Source organism: Ailuropoda melanoleuca, chromosome 12, assembly GCF_002007445.2.
Source record: "Ailuropoda melanoleuca isolate Jingjing chromosome 12, ASM200744v2, whole genome shotgun sequence".
Taxonomy (NCBI): domain Eukaryota; kingdom Metazoa; phylum Chordata; class Mammalia; order Carnivora; family Ursidae; genus Ailuropoda; species Ailuropoda melanoleuca.
Window position 1 is genome coordinate 58789410 of NC_048229.1, and position 17267 is coordinate 58806676.

The 17267-nt window shown below is 36.7% G+C and overlaps 1 protein-coding gene across 5 annotated transcripts in view; it reads right to left on the minus strand.

The window, feature by feature from the left end:
* CDH8 (cadherin 8) overlaps nucleotides 1–17267 on the minus strand; it is a 387090-nt gene that overhangs the window by 243689 nt on the left and 126134 nt on the right. For all 5 annotated transcript variants that reach the window (XM_034638674.1, XM_034638672.1, XM_034638675.1 and 2 more), the window contains one exon: nucleotides 12193–12487. In XM_034638674.1, the coding sequence (XP_034494565.1) occupies nucleotides 12193–12487 (295 nt within the window). The remainder of the gene's footprint in view (nucleotides 1–12192; nucleotides 12488–17267) is intronic.

Genomic DNA, 17267 nt, shown 5'->3' on the forward strand with positions numbered 1-17267 from the left:
CCCTGCTCAGGTTGGCTTCTGTGGCATCAGAAGCTCTGTAGACCTTAAAGACCCACAGATACATTTAAGAGTCAGGCAAATCTGAAAATTAATCAGGAATATCTTTTCTGTTCAAAGCAAATGCCAAATCTAATGTGTTAGAACGTCCCTTCAAAATCCAACATGGCTCTTGTCTCCGAGGTGGGCGATAGGGTGGCTTCAAAACTGCCTTTTTCACCATTGCTGGTAACAAAGCGATAACTCACTTTTATCATGACATCTTGAAGTATCTTCTGATCAGGTGTGTTTTCCTTGACGGTTATAAAAAGATAGTATTTCTACATCTTCTCAGTCTTCATGGCAAATACCAGGGGGTTGAGACAAATTGAATTAGATCTGATCAAATGTCTATCTGTGTTCCAGAGCAGAAGCAACCTTATATAAACGGACTGCTAATTATCCATACTGTCAATGGGGAGATGGACAGTTAGTAGAGAATAAACAAAACACGAGTTAGGCACACACTCAGTGGGTGTTCATTGCCGCCTTCAAAGAGGTATGTTCTCTGGAGGTGGTTACTGACTATAAGATCCTCTTTCCTGCACTCATTCCCTTTTTCACACAAGCTTTCAAAGAGCAGGAATAGGCAGAGTAATGTTGTTGGTGGTAAGCTGGTGAACAGTGCCCATGAACACATTGCCGAAGAATAGAATCAGGGGGACTCATTTTGACCAGAAGAAAGGAGAGATAAAAATTCCTTTTAGGTAGCATTTCCCAAAGGTCTGACAGCATTTTAAGATAGTTCCTGCTTATAATGTGATCACTGGAACTCATTCAAGTACTTAAGTTCATCTCTATATTAACTGATTGCTTTCTGTTCTAGGTTTTCTACCATTGTTTTGTTTGATAACCAAAGACAGATATCTTTATAGTGTTTTATAGACTATAGATAGGGCTTTGTGGTCAGTATTTTCGCAAAATCAATTAGAATTTCCTAAAAAATTAACTGTAAGCTTACCATATGATCCAGCAGTCATACTTCTAGATATTTATCCAACTGACCTGAAAACTTACTTCTAAACAAAAACCTGTATCTGAATGCTTGTAACAGCTTTATTTATAATCACACAGAACTGGAAACAATGAAAATATCCTTCAATAGGCAAATGGATAAACAAACTGTGGTAATCCATATGACAGAATACAACTTAGTGATGAAAAGGAATGAACTATTAAGCCATGCAAAAACATGGATGAATCTTAAATGCATATTACCTAAGTGAAAGATCTACATATTATTCCTTTATATGACATGTTAGGAAAAACAAAATTGTAGAGTCAGTAAACAGATGAGTGGTTTAAGGATATGAAATGGTTTAATAGGTAAAACTCAAGAGATATTTTTAAGGCACTAAAACTATTCTGTATGTTACTGTAATGACAGACCCATGGCACAATCTACTTGTTAAAACCATAAAACTTTATAGTACAGTAAGTAAATCTCAATACATGCAAATTTTTAAAAATTAGGATGTCAGAGTTTCCCAGGATAAAATGCAACCTGTTACAAAATAATATAACTATATCATATATATATTTTAAAACTTCCAAGGGTAGTGGGGGGAAAGGAGCAGACCTAAGTGTGTGTGTGTATGTGTGTGTATAAGTACACTATAAACACACACATCCTAACATACTAATATACTAATATTACAGATTAGTATACTCCTGTATATATACTAATATACTATTCATATATTATATATTTGTATGATATGTGTGTGTGTGTGTATAAATTAGTATACCCATATGTATTTGTCCTCCCTCTATCAACTGAAAAGGTCTAGAAGCAAAGGCAACTCAGGAGCAACACTCATCTTGGTTTCTGACACCCCAGTAAAAGCAACCAGGGCTCCTTGGAGAAATAGTTAATTCCAGAAGTAGAGCAATAATTATACAAGATAAGCCTGGAGCATCATGAAGTGCAAGAAAGTAAGAAAGTAAATAAGTTCTAAAATCCAAACCAAAATACTGATGATGATGATGATGATGATGATGATGGATGGATGGATGGATGGGTGGGTAGGTGGGTGTCAAACTGACACATGAGACAACTAAACGGGCCCCCAGTTGCCAAAGCTGAAAAAGAAATTGGGCGAGAAAATAAAGTTGGGATAGATTATAAACCAAAGTGTAAAATAAATAACCCTCGAGGACATATTGATTAAATGAAAGAGAGAAAGAAAAAAAGAAAGAAAGAAGGAAGGAAAGAGACAAATGTCCTATGCATGAGAAAGCCACATGAGTAATGTCATTATGTGGTGTGCGTGGGGCAGGGGGAGGAAACTTCCTACTCCTTAAATACATGCTGCACACAGAGATTTCCTTCCAAAGGCTATAGTATGGAAAGGGGGAGAAAAGAGTAACTTTACAGTAGATAAACCTGATAAAATAATACCTCAGCCAAGTGAGTAAGGTTAACATCAAGAGGAATAAATCCTATTGACAGTAGTTCCCCTTAATATAATGTGATGAAAACGGCACTTTTACTTCTGTGGTCTTCCTCTCCAAACCCCCTCTCCCCTTCTCCCACCCTGAATGTATTTCTTGAACTCAGATGACTCTGACTTGCAAAGATTCATAATTGCTAGATAATGATGAGAACTGAAAAATCTGACATGGTTATAAAGGGAAGACTCCTTGGTGTCATGCTCACTGACAAAAAGAAAATGAATAAAATCATCTTCAACAGTGGCACAAATACGTTATACAGACTTTAACTCTTCAAATCCAGGCACAAGGGATGAAAACTCGTTTTCTTACAATGGGCGATGTATCTGAAACAAGCTGTATATATTCTCATCTACAGTCTCATATGTAACTAATTTTTGTCTTGTTTTAGATCTAATTATATATCAAGTACACACACACAACTTACAGCTCTTTTTGCCATCAGTCTACATTCTACAAATCTCAATAGCTTTATCCTTTACTTCTTTTAACCGTTCTACCATACTTTATCTATTAATCTATGTACTGATCTATACAGGTAACTACCTTGTCATATAAATTTCACTGGATTTCTCTATGTGAAGTTATTGGTAAGGAGAATAGGAAAAAAACAACACATATCTCATAAAACTGTGATTGCTGATCAGCCAAGGAATAAAGGGCTTTGGGTCAAAAATAATCAAATGGTAATTTTTAAAGTCCAGTGAATCCAGTAAGTACTATTATTAAGCCCATCATGCACAAATATCAAAGTTAAAGAAATAATATTAATACAGCCATAGAGATGCTAAGGAATCCCCGGGACCAGCTCCAAGAGGCAAGGTTCTGAGAAGAGCATGCTGACACCAAAAATATATTGACGAAGGTGTCCCATATTCATTTTCGGCCAAGACTTCAGAATTTCACAAATGCGTGTTTTGGAGCTGCCCTGACATGCAGTTGATTCATTTCTCTAACAGGCGAATGTGGGCAAAGGCTCAACTCTATAAGCTTATACTCTCTAGTCCTTTTTAATTCATGATTTCTTATAATGACAATGTAACAAAAAACTCATAAAAATGTGGGTATTGATGCTAATTCAGAGGGTTCTGGACACAAACATGGCTTGGATAACTTATGGAGGATTTGCCCTTTTGTCTCTGGAATCAATAAATATGTTGAGCCCTAAAATATTAATTCTCATATGAGGGCAAAGAGACAAGGAAGCAATAGGATCATCGGATTGTCTGGTTTCTCAACCCTTGACCTAGAATACAAAGTTTTTCTAGAGTATTTTAAATTTCCTTTCGATAAGTACAGACTTACTGATAAGAGAATATTTCAATATTTCAAATACGTATCCCTAATGAAGGATAGCTTCTCTATGCAAAATAGAAACTACACAATCCTCACGTCATCTTAGAGTTTCAGAACCACAGCTGTTATAGGCATTCATATCAGGTACAGCAGCTGGATTTCTCTTGAGAATATTTATTTCAATCCCCATGATTTCCCACCCATGTTTTCCTAAAGAATTTCAGTTTTGTTCATCATTCTGAATCAAACAAGACAAAAAAATATAATCAAATCCATCAAGATATGTATTGCCCCTTTCTTATTCAGCATCTTTCCTTTAAAATAGGGAAATAATACCATTTCTTAAAAATCTAGCCAAGAGAAAGAAAGAAATCTACAACCTCTAAATTATAAGAAAGGAGAATGTTAGGTTTAAGACTGTTTGTTAGCATGAACATCCTTTGATCTTTTAAGGTTATGTGACAAAAATTGTTTAATAATAAAAAAGAATATGAAAATGAATCTCTTTATTACTTTGGGGATCTTCTTTATATGGGACTAAAGTACTGGGCAGTGACAAGAATGACAAGTTAATCCATGTAAGCTACAGTCATCATAATTTTTAATTCACTCTTCAGAAATTGCAAATTTTACTGTTTAGCTACATGCCTAATGTCTTCTCGGGGCACCTGGGTGGCACAGCGTTTAAGCGTTTAAGCGTCTGCCTTCGGCTCAGGGCATGATTCCANTAAGCTACAGTCATCATAATTTTTAATTCACTCTTCAGAAATTGCAAATTTTACTGTTTAGCTACATGCTAAATGAACGTGTGGCCTCGCATAGAATCAAAAATGTCTTCTCGGGGCACCTGGGTGGCACAGCGTTTAAGCGTCTGCCTTCGGCTCAGGGCATGATTCCAGCGTTATGGGATCAAGCCCCACATCAGGCTCTTCCTCTGTGAGCCTGCTTCTTCCTCTCCCACTCCCCCTGCTTGTGTTCCCTCTCTTGCTGGCTGTTTCTATCTCTGTCGAATAAAGAAATTAAAAAATCTTTAAAAAGAAAAAAATGTCTTCTCATCAGACATGCATTTGTAAAGCTTTTGTAGTGTAAAATAATGTTAGTGCTGCAAGATAATTATAAAAAAAATAGTTTCTGGGATCATATAAATGTCTGCATCTCCAAAAGAGTATATAATACAAATTTATCAAATTATGATATATTAATACTTTGAAGACTCGGAAGCACAAAAAGCATTTCATTTTCTTTAATTCACTGTTTCTCAATTGAATTTGATATTTTTTTTCTTTTCGCAAACCTACTTTGAATGTAGATTGGAAAATGTTGCCCACAGGTCGATTATACCATAAGAAACAACTGAGGTATACAGGAGAATAAAAGTAGAGAGTGTTATACAGGTTCCTGCATCCATTCCTATCTGTATGCCATCTGAACAATTTAGTAGAAAAGCCATTAAGTGTGGCTGGGCGAGATAGGAATCTGTGTAAGGGTAGGAGGATGGAGGGAGAATACAACAGCAGACAAACATTTGTGTGAGGGATGGGGGGTTGGGCAGAAAGAGTAAATGGAAATCCCTTATTACAGGATGTGAAAGGTGATCCAAATAATAAATATACTGAGGATAAAGAAACTCAGGTTTCTTATTGTTGGAGAAAAAGATATATATATATATATAATGAACCCTCTGATGTCGCTTTAGAATTGGAGTTTTAGAGATGAAAACACGGTTTTCAAAAGATACAGTGTTTTAGTTTCCTTTGGCTACCGTAACAAATTATTACAAACTGGGTTGCTAAACACAACAAGAATTTATTCTCTCCCAGGTCTGGAGTCCAAAATCAAAGTGTTGCCTGGCCCACGTTTCTTCTGAAGCATGTACCCTTGCCCTTTCCAGCTACTAGTAGCTCTTGGCATTCCTTATGGGGCACCACTCCAATCTCTGCCTCCATCTAATTCAAGGTCTCCATTTAACTAATTGCCTCTGCAAAGACCCTAATCTAAAGTCCTGGGCAGACACGATTTGGGGGAACACCATTTAACTCAATAGAGATAATTTTGTGTGTGTGTGTGTGTGTGTGTGTGTGTGCGTGCGCGTGCGTGCGCGCGCACGCGCNTGTGTGTGCGTGCGTGTGTGCACACACCGCATGCTCCCATGCATTACTTTGTCCTGTCCACTGAAAAGATTCGGGAGTAGCAACACCTTGGGAGCAATAAATACAACCAATATCCTGCATTTGGCACCAAATACCAGTCTCATTTAAATGGAACCAGGTCTCTTTGTATAGCTGGTGAATTCCATGGGGGTCCTGGGGGGCTCAGTCGGTTGAGTACCGGAAGCAGTTTTGCCGCAGGTCATGATCTCAGGGTCGTGAGATCAAGCCTGGCGTCCAAATCCATGCTCAGCAGGGAGTCTGCTTAAGTCTCTTTCCTTCTCCTTCTGCCCCTCCCCTCTGCTCATGATCTCCTTCAGGTATATAGATACATAGATAGACAGATGAATGAGTGAACCAACAGCAAATTCCACGGCTAGGTCAGGTTAGTACAAAAGAAGCCTACAACACTTTAGCCAGTGGTAAGACAGTTCCCAAAGAATGATGAGGCAAGTAAACAGGACACAGAGTCAGCTTCAAGGGCATGTCATGGCCAAGTCTGGTATTAATGAATATTCATAACTAGTATCACAGCATCAAGATAAATAATGAAAATAACATATCACAACTCATTCAATAAAACAAATTTAAAAGTCCAAACTAATATAAATAAATACACAAGCAAAGAAATGGGAAGAAAAGCAAAATTTTCCTTAGAGAAGAATGTCAAGTAATAAATGCAGATGGAATGAGGGAATGAGTACAACCACCGTGTGGCAGCTGTCATGGTAATAATTACTTCAGCCAAGAAACCTCAGTGAATGCTAAAATGAGGGGGGGTCAGTAATTTGATGAAGAATAAGATATTTACTTAGGTGCAAAGTGTCTGCTGACAAAGTTGTTATTAAGTACAAAGAGAAAATAAAAACTTTACAGTGGACATACATGGTTGGATAACACCTTAATGAAATTATCATTGAAATTATTACCACCAATAATGGAATAAATCAGAATCTTGCTCCACTTGATACAAATCAATGTTATCTGTAATAGCACTACCTAAAATGCATATTCTGGATTTAATCTCAAGGAAACATCAGACAAATCCTAACTAAGGAATTCTATAGATTAAAGTCATAAAAGCAAAGACTCAAGAACCATTCCCTATGGAAGTATTCTAGAAACATAATGGTAATGCACATGCAGTCCTGGATTTGATATTTTTAATATATATATATATATATAGAAATGTAATATATATATAATACATATTGTAATATACATGTAATATATATGTAATATATATACTATATATATAGTATATATATAGAGAGAGAGAGAGAGTAATACACACCATTACTTCAACAACTGGAGACATGTGACCGAAGTCTGTGCTTTCAAGAGCAATGGTATATCGATATAAATTCCTGATAGTAATGGCTGTGGAAAAAAGCATCCGTGTGGGAAGGACTTCCTGAGGTTTTCCATGGTGATGGGGCATCAAGTCAGCAACTCAGTCTCAAATGGTTCAAGAAAAAATAAACTCTGGAGAACTCCATTTACCCCTTTTCTCTAAGATTGAATATTTCACTTTATTTTTTTGAAGGCCACGAGAAATTCTCTAAGATTAAATGTATTCCAAGCCAAAGATCATGAAAGACACAAAATAAATAATATGCATTTTATATGAACCTTCCTCCAGAAGAGGATTTGAGAATGTTTATCATAAAAGAATATATTCGTAAAGAAAAGGTTTAATATGCATGACAAGAGAAGGAAGAATGGGAGTAACACACAGAAGGAAAAAGACTGAAATTAATTTCAAGCTTTAGCATTTTCCTTTGGCTGAGTTTGTGTTCAAGGAGAGTAAGTTCACTTCCTATTGTGTACTGACTTCCATAACTGCCCGTTATAAGCCTTTGGCAAGTAGTGAGATGTGCCATTTTAAAATTTATCTTACTAACTCATCTCTTAACTTTCTTCGGATATTTCGATGCATATTTTTTGTGGAAAGTGCATTCTCCTTTCCCATTCACGACCAGGAAATCTAGAGTCAATCTCAATTACTCTCTTTAGTCTTTATCTTTATTATATTAATAGCACTTCAGAGCTGGTGTTCACCACATGGCTCCTAATTAATTTTATTGTTATTTGAATTTCTATGTGATGTATTGTTGTTACATTTTTCAAGTGCTTAGGTGCCTAACTTGAAAATCGTGTCATACTTTACCCAAACTTCTTCTTTCCAAATCCGTCTTAGTTTTCGATTTAATTTGCAAAGCATGTTGACCTCAAGTGCTCTTCCACCTTGGAAAAATATTAACTATTATAGATATGCAGCAGAAGCACAGTGCTCGTATAAACAAAATTCTCTAGAGTTTATTATCAAAGGTTAGTACAGCATACTGGTTAAACCTATGAGAGGTAGAGCCAGATGTCTGGATTTAAATCCTAGCCCCTCCACTTAATATCTGGATTTGGATTAGCTATTATTTTCCCCCTTTTTCTGATTAAAAGTAATGAGATATAAGGAAGTTAATATCAGTGCTGATGTTACAGGGTTGTCACGATATTAAAAGCATTTAACACTGCTTCTGGCATATAGCCACTTTTCAATACACATTGATCATCATTAGAGAAGGCTTGAGTCTCAAAGGAAACTGAGAAAACCTCCAGTGTTACGTGCTAGGTAACTGTGTATATACAGTCATGCCTACCAGCTTACGCGCTATTTGGCTTCTCATCCCTTCACACTTGCCTTCACTTATATGCCCTTCTGAATAAAACAGGGTTCCTTCCAACATGTACATCTTGGAATATAAAGTTAAGGCTTGCTGAGACATTTTTCATTGACTCAGCCATTAATATCAGTTTACGGAAATCTTCCTAGTAGAAGTAATTTACAAATGGATGGCTGTAAAGAAACTAATATATGTTGGTCACTAACTCTATGCTCTGCCAAGTACTTTAAATAAAACCACTGAATTTTTCCCCACGTGTTTATTTAGGTAGAGATCACCGTGCACACTATACAGATAAAGTAAGGCTTATATGGATTATGTCACTTACACAAATAGACGGCAAATTTGAAGCCAAATAATCTGAGATCCTATTTCCAACTCAAATATAAAAGTTTATTTTATCAGAACGCAGGTGTAGGCATATGGTCAGGGTTAAACATCCCTCACCCCAATATACAACGGCCTTAAAAATACCTATTTATTCTGGAAGGCAATAAATGTAGGCAAATGCGCACTGAAAAACCAACTTCAACAACGCTAGTTTGGGATTCACAGTTAAAATCAGACAAGCTCACATGCCACTCTTTATGTGGTATTGCTATAAAAGTGAATTCTCATCAAGTTCTGAAATTCACAGTAGAATATAAAAGAGCTGTGTCTCCAGCTTCCAAGTAAGATATTTCTAAAATAATTTGGCTGCCATTTGGGCAAATATATATGTGTGTTTTGTCTTGACAGCTTGTCAACTGGCAGACAGTTCCTGAACATCACATTCATTTCAATTTAATATTGGTAAATTTCTCAATTAGAATTTTTATTTTTCACTTTCTGCACAATGAAATCCCTAGTCCTTGCTGGCATTCCTCAGGGCGTACAGGTGCAAGTGCTGGCATTTCTGCAGTAGCAAAGGAAGAAAAATGAAAGAACTAAGGAGGGGAGGAAAGAGACAGGCTGAGAGAGAACTGTGGTAATGGGGAGAGAAAGGCGATAGTAGCTGACCTTCATCCTGATGTTCCCCTTCATGAGAAATGAAGGGAATAATTCACAGTTGACAATAAAATAATATAGCTGCTTCTGCTTTGTTTAACCAGAGAGGCTGGAGTCAAACAGAAACCAGACACCCAATGCATAAAATCAATACATGAGGAAAGGTCCAAAGGTAACATGGGAAACAGAATAAAAATAATTTTAAAAACCACCACAACGACCAATTTTGAACACTTATTTACTTTATGGCATACCTTTACCTTGTATTTTATCATGTGATTCTCACACAATGAAAGCAAAATGGAAATTATTATCTTTGCATTGTAGCTCGGGAAAATAAGCAATAATTTAACCTCCCTGAACTTCAAAGTCAACCAGATAATAAGGGATGGAACCAGGATTCAAAACTCCATCTATCTAACTTCAAAAACCACACTTTCAATTGTAGCACAAACCACAGGTTTTTGGAAGAGATGTCACAAGCTACACTATTTTTTTTTTTAATAACTGTGTATATGTTAGAACAGATTATTTCCTTTGCTCTCTACTTTCTTATCAAGAAAAATCTTTTAACAGAGGAAAAAATGCATATATATATTTACAGGTACATATTTATACACTCATTATGTAGCTAATAATATCTCTAATATCCTTTTCTTAGCTGAATGACCTTGAAGTCTGCATAAGTTTTGGGGGTTTTCTTCCTTAACACATTTATCAGGTGCATGACTCACTACACAGAAATGGAAGCCTCTGACACATTTACAATAAATCGGTATAGTTTTGGCCATTATGATACAGGAATCACAATGATGAGATGAAATCAACAGCTCATTGTTTACTGGCAATTAAGATAAAGTGTTCTGCATGTACTGTAGGTAACAATAGTCCTTTAAAACATCTTACTCTCATCTGGATTAAAAAAAAAAAAAAAAGATAGGGGCGCCTGGGTGGCACAGCGGTTAAGCGTCTGCCTTCGGTTCAGGATGTGATCCCAGCATTGTGGGATCGAGCCCCACATCAGGCTCCTCCGCTATGAGCCTGCTTCTTCCTCTCCCACTCCCCCTGCTTGTGTTCCCTCTCTCGCTGGCTGTCTCTATCTCTGTTGAATAAACAAATAAAATCTTTTTTAAAAAAATTAAAAAAATAAAAATAAAAAAAAAGATGAATTAGGGAAATTCTCTGTCCTAAATGAGTTGATCAAAAAAAAGGGGGGGGAGAAAAAGATAGTGTTTCTCAGTTCCTGTTTGCATGTTAGATTCTCAAGAGAGTATAAACATGGAGGTGCTTTTCGCTCATTTGTGTGTTTCTTCTGCAGGTGATGGTAGAAAAGAAACTGCCACTTCAAAACCACAGAAGTTTCCCTAGAAAAAAATGTCATTTCAACAAGCTGTAGAAAAGCAACTGGATTTTGATTTAAAAAAAAAAAACAAAAAAAGAGAAAGAAAGAAAGAAAGAAAGAAAGAAAGAAAGAAAGAAAGAAAGAAAGAAAGAAAGAAAAAGAGAATGAATTAATTCCTTGCAGAAGAGATAGGCAGAATGGAGTCTTGGCAGGAGAAATACATGGGTAAGACATGAAGACCTGAAATCAATTCTCATCCGCTACTGCAATGGGTATATTTACCAAAGTTACAAGGTTAAAAGAGCAGAAATCAAATGAAGCCAGGCTATTTATCTAATTCTGGCCTTCAACCATCATTTCACCTGTCTAATTTATGTGACTTCGTCGCACAGCATATATCCTTGTTGGTTGTCTTAAATGTAATTTGAAACAAACTAGGGTACATATAACATAGAAAAGAATATTTTGTGATCTTATACTCTGAACTTTGGATCCTGCTTCTTCTTGTCAGAGAAGGAAGAGCCCTAAAATCCCTCCTCTTATAGTATAAAGTCTGGGAACAGAGGTTACCTAGACCAAGGCCACGCGTTGAGGACAGATAAGCGTATCCACAAAAGGAAAAAAGAAAGGGAGAAAATCATGTTTTGAAATAAACTGCTCTGTAAAATAAAATGTGTATTTCACTGCCTCAGCACTAGTACAAGTGAGACATCAGAGATTGCAGAGTTCCTACAAAAAGTTCAGTTACAAAGAAGTCTCTGGCAACTGTGATTTCCTAATTCACTCCTGACTTGACCTACCAGCTCAATCCAATATCTGGCTGACTACAGATCTAGACCGTTCTCTATTTCTCTATGCACTGCATCTGCATGTGAATATATACAAACAAATAATTAAACATCAAGCAAATATCAATAGGATTAGTCTGGCATGTTGGAACAAATCTTGATAAATCCATCTCAGTAACAATACTCAAACTACAAGTCTATGAGAGGAATACAAACTCAGCCTATTGAGGCACTGTCGTTGTAAGGAGAGATATTTTAATAAAACTGCTTCGTCAGTTCCTATTACTAAGGGACTAAAGCTATTGAGCTGTGGAACTTAGGCCAAAAAAGGGGATTTGGAAATGCAAATTAGAGATAAGACGGTAATAAATGTCTTTTATTCAGCAACACACCAGCCCTGATGCCAGGAGCTATTTTAAAGATGACTCTTAATAGTTCTGTGAAATTGGAAGCATACTTACCCAAAATGGACATCTCTGGCACAGTAGCATGATAGGGTCCATTAAGAAACTCTGGCGCATTGTCGTTGATGTCTTGAACTTTAATAATAAATTCAGAAGGAGGCTCCAGAGGCTTGTTCGTCTCCCAGTCCACTGCCTGAGCTGTTAGAGTATACTCAGCCTTTTCCTCCCGGTCAAGTCTTTTTATAGCATGGATATCTCCTGTTACATCATTTATTTGAAATATTGTCCCAGCTCCATCGCCTGATAAGATATACTTGATTTTTTTGCTCCCAGGATCAAGGTCTGTGTGCAGCTAAAATAAAAAGTGACATTGGTTAGCGATGGGGCAATCTGCAAAGTTGTTTTTTAACTACCTCCTGTTTGAATATCAAGTTGGTTCTTCCTACAGTCATCCTAACTTCATCAATTTCTACTAACAACAGTTCTGCTAAGAGTTTATAAACTGTATGCATATCAATCAAAATAAAATATAATGAAATTTATACAAATCAGAACAGTTTTATAAAGTACTCTGACCTGTTTCGTGTAAACTGACATGCATTTAGGATGATAAAAAGATCAAGAGGAAAATACAAAAATGCATGTATTCTTCTCCATTTATTAATATATTTACTGAAAGTTCTTCGTAGCTACCTTTAATGGATCACTCTCTGTGTGCCAAGAACTATGGGATCTTCTGCTTATATAATTCCCTTAATTTTTCCAAAAGTTGTTGAGTTAGAATATTTCACATGAAACATGAGAAAAGTGAGGTTTTACAAGGTACGTAATAACCACTCCAAGGTCCGTATTTGATGGAATCAAGTGCAGTAGACATAGAATTCAACTCAGATCTACCGGTTATAACAAAAATAATTCAATCTGATGTATCTTAAGATCTTATGGTCTCTAGGACCTTCTTTTCTTTGATCTGTACAATTCTTCTGGCCCAGGAAAATTGTTCCTATTTTATAGAGAAGAGCACTGAGGTCAGAAAAAGGACCCATTTGGAAACTCAAAACTTCACAGGAGAAATACACATTCATCTCAGGTCAGGGTATCACCAGCTAGACCCCAAGACCTGATCTTTACTGCTTACCTGCTTCTTGACCTTTGTTCCACATTTTTCCTAAAGCTCTCTTTCCAGCTTATCTCTTAAAAAAGACCCTATGGGCATAACATCCCACCATGGAAACCAAAACTATACCTCAAGAGATAAGAACTGCCTGAAGGAAGCGTGCAGGGATCTAAACCACCCAGCCTAGTTTGAACTAAACCCTGATGCACACCTACAAGGATGGGCCATGGAGTGACTGACAGTTACCTTTACCTTATTATAATAGTAAAATCTCCCCATGAGGAGGACGAGACTCATTTACATAACACACGTATATGTATAGGCATGTTTCTGTAAGGCGCATGCGCGTGACCTTAGGTCTGCCAGTACAGCCAATGACAAGGCTTCCCTTCCTAAATATTCATCCTAACCTTAAATAAAAGGAACCCATTCACCCTTGCTCTGGAAGTCACAGCTTTGGTTACTCCCCATGGTCTCCCTATTTGCCGCAAATCAAGTTCACTTGGGCAACAATACTACCTGGTGTAGTTTCTCTCTGTGACTCATCAAGGATCGAACCCAGTTAGTTCAGTTACAAGGGCAATAAAAATTTACTGAACAGCTACTCTACCTGAAACATTTTGGTAAGTACTAGGGAAAAAGGAATCTCTGCTTTAAAATTTTCAGTTTACTCTCAAGAGGGAGACAGGAGTGTCCTGACACATGGTATATCTTCCTTATACTCTGTTGACTCTTGTTAGAAAACTAAAATAAAACAAAAATATATATGCTTTAGTTTTCATTTTTAAAAGAAAAATTCATTGAACTGTAGTTGTAAAATGGTGCTTAAATGCACATATTTTCAATATACATATAGCTCCAGTTACTGCACCGTAAGACTTCAAATTTCAAATACTTGCTCCTTTAAAAAAAAAAAATGCTATGTAGAAAGAAGCTCCTAGAAACTCAAAAGACATTGTGTTCTCTTGGGATCACTTTTATTCAGAACAGGCTCTATTGCTTTCTTCGCCAATTTAAATTGTATTTAGCGCTTCAATAAATGAAAAGAAAAGAATATAAAAAAAGACATAAAATAGCAACAAAGAACCCAAATGCATCTAGATCTCCTACTTTACTTTTGAATATTTTAAAAAGTTAAAGCATAAGATTACATCAAATATTTATTGAATCTCCAAATGCATCCCTTTCATTTATTGTATTAAATTTATTAACAAGAGCAAATATTGAAATGCCACTTTATCTTAATGAATGTGGGATTATAATTCATTAATGTGATATTAATCCTAATTTATGATCATTTTAATTTATGTGCATCTTAACATTTCCATTAGCATTTTTATTAAAAAAAGAGAATTTGAATAATATATCCTTCATAGAGGTTTCCATCCACATGCAAGGCAATCCTGAGGCACAGAGGTTTTGGGATGCGTCACTCTTGTACACAGCATTTTTGCTATGACAACTCAAGTCATTCAAAATGGTGTTATCCTCATTTATGTTGGAACTTACTTGGGCCATATTTTTCTTTACATGTATCAATAGCCTCTGATAAGCAAATCACATGTAGTCTTAACTTAGGTTTTGATGGTTCCTTGCGTTTAAAAGTTACTGAGGGAGAAGAAGGGGAAAGCATAGGTTTCTGAAAGAGTAAAACAAAACTAATATTTAGGTCTTTAGATGAAATGGAGAGATGGATGCATTTATTTGAGCCTCAGTTATTTTGCCTAAAATTTTGGGATAAAACATCTACTCTGCAGATTTGATTTTGGAATCTGAGATAATCTATCTGAGAAATATAGAAAAAGGAGTGGAAAAAGTGTACAATGACTAAAACTATTTTTATATCCTACCCAACCATTTCCAACTATCTGAAAACACTGCAACAAACCTAGTTTCAACACTAGTGAAGTTCCCAAGACTTTATCCTGAAAAAAATGGGAAAAACAAATCAAAACAAAAACCAACCGAACAAACAACCCTTAGTAAACACTGTATGCTCCCTCTTTCTTCAGGAAATTCATTTTTAGCAAATCTCAGTAAAATCCAGATCCCTTGGCTAACGGGACTCTTGCAAACACAGAAAATCGTGTTTCTATATTAATTTGGTTCATCCTACTGTTTGTAGCTCACACACACACACACACAGACACATTCTGGCACATGGTTATTCAAGTGACCAACTTGACGTAACAAATAAAAGATCTGTGGGTATGCAAGAACGGTAAACTACAGGCAGCAAATGTTCATAAAACTCTAGGTCCGGACTTCAAAAGGACTCAAGGTACATGAAGACAACCTGTTTTCTTTGTTGTTCATCACATAAGTCTGTCAGAACCTGCTCACTTCAATGTGACCTCACTATATCTATCAATTTATCCACCCCAAGACCCCCTCTGTGAGATTATGGTGGAAAAGATATCCCAAATTTTCCACATATTGTGCATCATCCAGAATGTGAGGACCACCTCTCCCAAGGGCTGCTTCTGCAACATAGAAGAGGCAGGATAAAGGACACCTACAAATTCTCCTTGAGAGGTATGACTTGTTGGCCAGGCTGTGGTACAGAAAGATCTCACCCGTTCATTTATTAAATATGAACAGAGAATGTTGACAAACAACACAGATAGGGTCGCTGCTCTCAAAGACCCACAGGTTAGTGGGAGATAAACACAAACAGAAAATTTAAGGCAACACATAAAAAGATGGAAAAATATTCCATGCTCATGGATTGGAAGAATTAACATAGTTAAAATGTCCATACTACCCAGAGGCAATCTACACTTTCAATGCTATCCCGATCAAAATACCGAGGACATTTTTCAAAGAACTGGAACAAATAGTCCTTAAATTTGTATGGAAACAGAAAAGGCCCAGAATCTCCAAGGAATTGTTGAAAAGGAAAAACAAAGCTGGGGGCATCACAATGCCGGATTTCGAGCTGTACTACAAAGCTGTGATCACAAAGACAGCATGGTACTGGCACAAAAACAGACACATCGACCAATGGAACAGAATAGAGAACCCAGAAATGGACCCTCGGCTCTTTGGGCAACTAATCTTTGATAAAGCAGGAAAAAACATCCGGTGGAAAAAAGACAGTCTCTTCAATAAATGGTGCTGGGAAAATTGGACAGCTACATGCAAAAGAATGAAACTTGACCACTCTCTCACACCATACACAAAAATAAACTCCAAATGGATGAAAGACCTCAATGTGAGACAGGAATCCATCAAAATTCTAGAGGAGAACATAGGCAACAACTTCTATGACATCGGCCAGAGCAACCTTTTTCACGACACATCTCCAAAGGCAAGAGAAATAAAAGATAAAATGAACTTATGGGACTTTATCAGGATAAAGAGCTTCTGCACAGCCAAGGAAACAGTCAAAAAAACTAAGAGACAGCCCACGGAATGGGAGAATATATTTGCAAAGGACACCACAGATAAAGGACTGGTATCCAAGATCTACAAAGAACTTCTCAAACTCAATACACGAGAAACAAATAAACAAATCATAAAATGGGCAGAAGATATGAACAGACACTTTTCCAATGAAGACATACAAATGGCTAACAGACACATGAAAAAATGTTCAAAATCATTAGCCATCAGGGAAATTCAAATCAAAACCACACTGAGATACCACCTTACGCCAGTTAGAATGGCAAAGATAGACAAGGCAAGAAACAACAATTGTTGGAGAGGATGTGGAGAAAGGGGATCCCTCCTACATTGTTGGTGGGAATGCAAGTTGGTACAGCCACTCTGGAAAACAGTGTGGAGGTCCCTTAAAAAGTTAAAAATTGAACTACCCTATGACCCAGCCATTGCACTACTGGGTGTTTACCCCAAAGATACAGACGTAGTAAAGAGAAGGGCCATATGCACCCCAATGTTCATAGCTGCATTGTCCACAATAGCCAAATCATGGAAGGAGCCGAGATGCCCTTCAACAGATGACTGGATTAAGAAGCTGTGGTCCATATATACAATGGAATATTACTCAGCTATC